We start from the raw sequence: 7,890 nt of genomic DNA on the forward strand, positions 1-7,890 counted from the left end.
GGACCTACGAGGCATCATCCGCTTATTTTCCCCTACCTTCCCTTTGGTGTGTGCCCCAGCGACGAAAAACCAGACTTTGGTAGACTATTTTCCCCCCCCTTTCTTTAAAGTCCCTTCAGAAGGGCGCATGCGCAGTTTAAACGCGCAGGCGCCACGAACGGTTTCATTCGCGACGCCCCTTCACCGAAACTGAAGCTGCGCGGGAGGATCCTTGCGCGAGACTGGTAAGCCCGCGCGAGACGGGCGCCATTTTGTGGCGGTTGTTGGGAGTGGAAGCTGCAGGAGCCGCCTGTGCCGCGCTTCAGCCCTCTCCTCCTTCCCTTTTTTTTAAATTTATCTCCATTGAGTCTCCTCTCCCCCTCCCCACGTCTCTCCTTCCTCCCCCTCAGGCGCTCGTCCCTCCTTCTCCTCGGGGCCTCCTCCCGCTCTCCGCCCTCTTCCCTCGCGCTGCGGCCGACCGACCAACCGCAGCCATTGCAGACCTCGCCATGTCTGGAGGCGGCGTGATCCGCGGCCCGGCCGGGAACAACGACTGCCGCATCTACGTGGGGAACCTGCCGCCGGACATCCGCACCAAGGACATCGAGGACGTCTTCTACAAGTATGGCGCCATCCGGGACATCGACCTCAAGAACCGGCGCGGCGGGCCGCCCTTCGCCTTCGTCGAGTTCGAGGACCCCCGGTGAGGGCCGGGCCGGGCGCTGCAGGGGGGCTCCCGTATCTGGGCTGGGCAACGCCTGGGGGGCGGGTGGAGGACCCGGGAGGGAGAGTGGGGTTTTGGGGGGGGGGCTCGGCATGGCCCAAAAAACTCCTTGGGACGGGGGAGGAGGGGCGGGCGGGCGGGCGAAGGATCCCTTCGTGCCGAGAGGGCATGGCGGCGCCAGGGCGAAAAAAGAAGTCCCATCCACTGTTCCCTCTAAACTGGGTTGGTGTGAGCTAGATCTCAGTTTTTTAACCTCCACCTCTCACATTTTTGTCTCGGCTCAGGAAGGAGGGCTCCAGAACAAGCTAATTGGTACACAGCTAAATCGCTCGCTCACAACTTTAATGTCAGTAGTTCACAAAGGAGAATTTTTGCTCACAAGAGTCATATTGCTCCCATCTAGTTCAGCATTCTGTTTCATTGCAACGACTACCGCCAAATATCCCAGAAGGCCCACGGTAGGAGCACGTGGGCCAAAGCCAGGTCTCCCCCCCTCCCTGCAATACTATTTGTTCTCTCTCCCTCTTTTTCCCCTGCAACTGGTGTCCTGAGAAAGTTCAGGCTTCATAGTTATGGACATCTCTGTAAATACGTTTACTCTCCCTTTTAAAGGTGCCTGAAGCCACCAGCCACTGCTGTAATTTCTGGAGCTGCTCATTCCACAAGTAAATTGCATGAATGAGTACTTTTCCTTTGTCTGCTCTTGGATCAATCACCCGCCAGCTTGTCCGCAAGCAGTATGAACGTTGACTCAAGGGAGCTGGTGTAGGCTAGTAGCTAATTCTGCTGTCCTGTATAGATCCTTATTCGGGAGCAAGTACCACTGTAATGTGACTATCTTGCAAATAAATATGCATACGTTGGGGCTGCATGAGATTGTCAGAGATAATATGTAGCTCAGTGCAAAAACACGATGCGGACCAAAGCTATGATTCAAAGGTTAATCGAATTCAGGGGTGGCCAAACTTGCTTAATGTAAGAGCCACATAGCAGAAATTTCAGATGTCTGAGATCTGCAAGACATGAACAAATATCACACACATTTTTTAATGGGAAAATATGTAAATTTGCTTTTTATGAACATTAAATAAGATTGCTAGAAATAAAAACAAAAGGGTTCAAGCAAATATCGATAATGATATTCAAAGAGGCAAATGCTTTCTCTGAGCCAGCCAAATTTAAGTCGCTTTTTTCCCCTGCTGCTTCCCCCACCACCACCTCAAGCCTACCCAGGGAGGGGAACACTGGCTGGGGAAGAGAGATATTCCTCCCCTTTGCTTCCCCAGCTGCCTTGCTGGGAGCCACACAGTATATGTGCAAGAGCCGCATTCTTCTCTCCTCCTCCCCCCCCCGCAGTTTGGCCACCACGATCTAATTTCTTTCTCTGTCTTCAGTGCTTATTAAAGTTTACCCTGTTTTCTGTCATGGATTGGATCCAGAAGTAGCGTAGTGCTTAAAGTATAGATAGGAATAAACTAGAATTTGATTGAAAAAGCATTTCCTAATAAGGTCTTGTGGCGTATACTTTGCACTGCTGCCATAAAGAACTGTTGGAAGTAGTGATAACACTTTTATTATTACACAAGCTCTTCTGAGTTTAAAAGTGAAATGAACTTCTGTTAACCAGCATGTGCACTGAGGATAAAAGTGCTGTGGTAAAATTGGACTTGCTTGCAGTCTATTAGAAGTTCTGTTTTCCTGCTCTCCTTACCATGATCCAGTAGGAACAAGCATATTCAGATGTGCTGGTACCGAGAGTTCCTGCTGCTTCTCTTCCTCTCATACCCATGTAATTATACTCTGGTGTGGAAAAGCAGGCTGTACTCCTTGTTTTAGTTAAATCCACTTAGCCATGATGAAAAATGGTACAAAATATTGTAACTGCTGTGGTAGCAATAAAGTAAGGACAGGAAGTACTTCAAAGATTTTGTTTTCTTAGGTTGTATTGTATCTCCTTAGCTTGTGCTGCACAGATGTTAAAGCATTGTTTTGTTACATAAACTGAAGTAATTATCTTTGGAGGTGGCCTGGGGTTCTCTCATATGCATGAGCCTGGTATTACTTACACATATTTTAAAAAGTCATACACTACTTCAAGCATTTTTAAAATCATATACAGCCTTTCTGAAGCAGGGTTGTATACATTGTTCAGTGTATCTGGCTAAGATTCTGTAGTAAGGTTTAGTTAACTTTTTTCCCACCCTGCACTTAAATTGGGTCAGAGTCTGTGCGGAGGATGTGTGCTGCTTACTGCACAAGCATGTGGATTCAGTACTTCCACCAGCAATCCTTATTAGGCTTGTGATGAGATTGGTCCATGTATTGATGAAGTATGATAGTTGTCCTGATAGAGAATGTGTGTTAGAGAATAGTTTTGGCTTGGTTTTTTCCTATTACTAAATTTGTTCAAAACTTTTCTGTAAGGCTCACAAACTTCATGTTCTCTGTAGTCTTGCTTCTATAGGCTTCAGTTACAGGAAGAGCTGCATTATGCTGCCTGGAAAAAAAGGCCAAATAATTTCACATGGGGAAGGTGCTGTGATATAGCCAGATGTTGGTGAATCTATGATTTGGCATCAGTGTGATTCTTCATCTCATTGTTGCAGGGATGCAGAGGATGCAGTATATGGACGGGATGGATACGATTACGATGGGTACCGTCTGCGGGTGGAGTTCCCTCGAAGTGGCCGGGGCACTGGCAGAGGAGGCGGTGGAGGAGGAGGTGGTGGAGCCCCAAGAGGCCGATATGGACCCCCATCTAGACGCTCAGAGTACAGAGTGGTAGTATCAGGTAAGTTACCTATATAGTTGAAAGAAAATGGCATTGATTGAGGCCCACTTTGACACCAGGTGTTAGGTGAGGTAGCGAGGATATAGAACTGCTGGATTACTTTTTGTGTAAGCATTAATGTGTGTATTCAGGCTGCGAGTAAAGTTTGAGCAGCTGTATTTTGTAAGTAGCACAACTTATCACCGCACATATCCTAGCTTTCATTTTTACAAATGAGTGTTTTGTTCTGCTGAAACAACTTACAAGCATGTTGGTAATAGCTGTTGGAGACTGACTGGGGGATTCCAGTGCCCAGTGGAGTTCTCTGTCCTTAAGCTTCTGTTTTCTACCATCACATTCTTTACAGCTTCCTCCATCTTTGGTCCTTGCTAACATAATTTTAAATATTGTAAACATAATTGAAGTAAATATATTACCGATGTCTCATTTCTATACATTGTTGAATGAGAATGCCTTGAAACTAGTGCCGAATTTGGATTTCTACTTCAAACTCCTGCAGTTCCTCCTCTTAATTAAATAAGGCTGTGAAAGGTACCCATCTCACCTTACTAGGGTTCCACTAGAAATAACTTGCAACCTGTCTCTTCTTCAGGACTGCCTCCCAGTGGAAGCTGGCAGGATTTAAAGGATCACATGCGTGAAGCAGGTGATGTATGTTATGCTGATGTTTTCCGAGATGGAACTGGTGTCGTGGAGTTTGTACGGAAAGAAGACATGACCTACGCAGTGCGAAAACTGGATAACACTAAGTTTAGATCTCATGAGGTAGGTTTTCTGCTTACGTTTTAACCAGAATTGGATGCACAGGGCTTAAACAGTAGGACTGAAGGTAAGGAGGTGCAGTCTTTTTGTTTGCAGCTCTAACAAATGCAGAAAGCTAGTTGGGTATTCCCGTATTAAGATTTTATGCCAGGAGATGCAATGTGTTTTCTCTTGGTTCTTGTAAAAAAAAAAGTCAGCATGCCTGCAAAGATGGCTTGAAAGTGTAGACCTTTCAATCGAAAGTTGTGTCTGTTTGCTAGGGAGAAACTGCCTACATCCGTGTTAAAGTTGATGGTCCAAGAAGTCCAAGTTATGGAAGATCTCGTTCTCGCAGCCGTAGTCGTAGCAGAAGCCGTAGCCGAAGCAACAGCAGGAGTCGCAGTTACTCCCCAAGAAGAAGCAGAGGATCTCCACGCTACTCTCCCCGCCACAGCAGATCACGTTCTCGTACATAAATGATCCTTAATGGTGCTCTTTTTGTAGAAACCCCCCCCCCCGTGTTGTATGCAGTTTTCCTTTACTCAGTACAGTTTTTTTTAATTCAAGCTGTTTTACTCAAATTGGCTAAAGTGTTGAATTGCATTCTTGTATAATATCCCTAGTGAGTATTTGCTCCTTAGCATCAACATTCCCTCACATCTTTGATAAACTGTATTTTAACTGATGTCATAGACAGGGTTCTTCTCTCCATTTAGTTCTAGTTTGCCACCCACACTCTTCCAACTGTGGTATTGCTGTATAAAATGTCTGTGTTCAGCTATGGTTTCTACAGGCTGGGGATGTTGGGGGTTGTTTGGGTTTGACTTGTCTCTTCTGGGGGAGCTTACATTTTATCTTGCCTTTTCGTGTGTCTTTCTGTAGACATATCTGAAGAGATGGATTAAGAATGCTTTGGATTAAAGGATTGTGGAGCACATGTCAATCATTTTAGGATTGTCAAAAGGAGGATTGAGGAGGATCAGATCAATAATGGAGGCAATGGTATGACTCCAAGTGCTATTGTCACAGATGAAATTGGCAGTATTGACCTTATACAGAGATCTGAATGTTCATGCCTATTACCTTGTCCCACCATGTTTAGGTTATGATAGCTTTAGTCATCTAACTATCTTGACATTTTTGTCTAGTTTTGTGCCAGTGTGGCTCTTCCAGGCCCAAGGGGAGGGGGAATGCTGACTGGCTTCAGTTATCAGCAGTTGATTACAAGTGCTGTTCATTGGGAAACTTGCAAATGCAGGTTTCTTCAAACCTGTGGGTATAATCTCAATACTGCTAAAATCTGCATGTCCTCTGTGTGACTGATATAGCATTGCTGTTTCACCTTCTTAAAAGTAACTGAATGAAAGTTGGGAGGTGGAAGAAACACCCCTTGGTGGGAATTCCTTTGAAGTCTGCTCCCCTTTACCTTCATGATAAGTCAGAGTTGACTCACTGGCACGTTTAACACTTCAGTTAACTTTTATTAACCTTCCAGACTGGAGGACAGTAATGAGCTTTTAGTTTTAGACGTGCAGTAGGCGGATAGCTTTAGCAACAAGTTTTTGCAACTTTATAAACTTTTTGCAACCACAAAACCTGTAATGCACCATATAGTAACAAATATGTTGGCATTATCAGTTGTCCTGTGTAAATATAAGAATGTTTCCTCCAAATGATAAACATTGCTAAAAATAAGCTTCACGATTCAAAAGCTTGTCTTGGGGAATTGATAGTTATCGATGCCTGTCTTTATTATTTAGCGGCAGACATAACTGATCATTCTCCAGAATCCTATTTTTCATTACAGTATCTAACTTTTTGCCTCCTCTTTTTTGGTTTTGCTGGTTATAAAGGTTTGGATTGGAGAGGGCTCACTGGATCCCAATCCTTGGAGCTGGATCATTGGATTCAAATCATATTGTGGATAGGATAGGGAGGATCAATTGCAAGGATTCATGGAGCAGGATCAAATTACCAGGAACATAGGAGTGGATTCCTGCCCCAACCAAACCGCACTCGTGTGGATTTTTGTTCAACTCAATTGGCTATTCCAAAGAAATTTTTTTCCTATTTTTGACGATTGGAGCCCTTAAGATGCACGATGGAGTTTTCATTTTTTGGTAAAAGGAGCAAAGCGAGGACCTGGAGAGGTACGCTGGAGCATTCTCCTTGGAAGGATTCAGCACGAGTAGATGGTAAATGTTGAAGGGGAAAAGGGGGGGTTTTGTTTTAAAACATCATAAGTCATTTCTCTAAATTTAAAGACAAAGAAATTGGAGTCTAAGATTAAGTAGGCTTTCAATTGGCTATTGCTTCTTTTCTTTTGACAAATAAAATTTTATAAAAAAGTGCATAGTGTTTTGTTGTGTTAAATAATTCTTTCTTGCATTGTCTTGTGCTATGATGAATTCAGCTTTTAAGCTCCTCCTGGGAACTGACGTAAGACTGGGCCACATGGTACTCCATGGCCCATCCTTCCACTTGTGCTGGATCACTGGCAGAGTAGGCCTGTGAGGAGCAGTCTGGTGGGCTGAGTGGCCCCTCCGGAAGCTGAACATCTCTGATCCTACCCCCATGCATTCAGCTGGTCAGTAGTGTGGTAGAGACTGATGTTCAGCCTTGCAGAGCAACTGCTGGTGAGTAATGGGTCTTGGATAACCATACAAGGTAAGAGTTTCCAGCTTCTCTGGAGCAGTGCTGGTTGACCAGGCTTGATGCTTTAGCCTCTTGCAAAAGGTTCTTAAGTGCCACTACCTAACGGTCTCTTGTCTCAAAGAGTCATTCAGAGAAAGGTGTTCTTGAGAGTACTTAACTAAGGCTACCCCACTGACTCCAGCCTCCTAGCTTCAATGTGTTATCGGTGCAGGCACTCGGTGTCCTTGCGGGGAGCTGTAGAACTCGCAAGCGCATGGGAACGGACTTCACAATAGCACTAAGGCAGTGAGATGCTTTTGTGGCTTGAATTGCCCATCAGGCCAGTTTGCTGCTGAACTGTGTGTTAAGGGGCTGTTCCGTTAACCCAGAGATACGCAGGGTTTTTCATTCCTCTACAGCTTCATGCAGGGATGTGATGAATCCCCCACCCCCCAGGTATTGATGCCACAGCCATAAGCTGTAGCAAGAGTGTTTATATGGTTGTCCACTAAAGTGTGGCCTGATAGAAGTCCTTTTAGTAATGTTAGCTGCTACTGTGCTTATCTTAAAGTGGCAGGCAAAGTGCCAGCAGCAGCAGCACCTCAGACATCCTTGTCAGAAGCAAGCTAGCAGCTTTTAAACTGGCTAAGACCAGCAGAAGGAAGAAATGTTACGTAGAATAATAAGAGTATTGTAGAATTTGTATCTGATTAGAAAACGGCTGCTTCCAGCTTAAGCTTTCAAGGCAGCTGACAAACTGAAACAACAGAATAGAAACCAACACTAAAATATTGATTGAAAGCAGGGGAAGGGGGTAGGCAGGAAAACTGGTCTGTTAAAGGGGGGGGGAATAAAATTGCCTTCAACTGGTTCTGAAAACTATTAAAAGTAGGCACCAACTGAATGTCCTTTAGAAGATAATTCCACAACTGGGGAGCCAGCCATAAGAAGGCCCTATCCCTGGTCACTAGGCACCTGACTTCTGAAGTCAAAGATACCTGGAGGAGAACCCCTGCTGCAG

General features: G+C 45.1%; 1 protein-coding gene across 2 annotated transcripts; it reads left to right on the top strand.

Annotated features, from left to right (window-relative positions):
* Window positions 1–227: 227 nt before the first annotated feature.
* Window positions 228–6,803, top strand: SRSF1 (serine/arginine-rich splicing factor 1). 2 transcript variants are annotated; one of them, XR_001482834.1, is made up of 5 exons: window positions 228–682; window positions 3,310–3,494; window positions 4,087–4,259; window positions 4,517–5,237; window positions 6,089–6,803. XR_001482834.1 is itself a non-coding variant. In XM_015423532.1 (4 exons), the coding sequence occupies exons 1-4, from the start codon at window positions 489–491 to the stop codon at window positions 4,709–4,711; spliced, it is 747 nt and encodes a 248-aa protein (XP_015279018.1). In that variant the 5' UTR covers window positions 228–488; the 3' UTR covers window positions 4,712–6,803. The 2 variants fall into 2 exon arrangements, 1 of the variants encoding a protein (XP_015279018.1); XM_015423532.1 differs by having other exon boundaries at window positions 4,517–6,803.
* The last annotated feature ends 1,087 nt before the right edge of the window (window positions 6,804–7,890 follow it).

The sequence above is a fragment of the Gekko japonicus genome, unplaced genomic scaffold (genome assembly GCF_001447785.1).
Source record: "Gekko japonicus isolate JY-2015 unplaced genomic scaffold, Gekko_japonicus_V1.1 scaffold3235, whole genome shotgun sequence".
Taxonomy (NCBI): Eukaryota; Metazoa; Chordata; class Lepidosauria; order Squamata; family Gekkonidae; genus Gekko; species Gekko japonicus.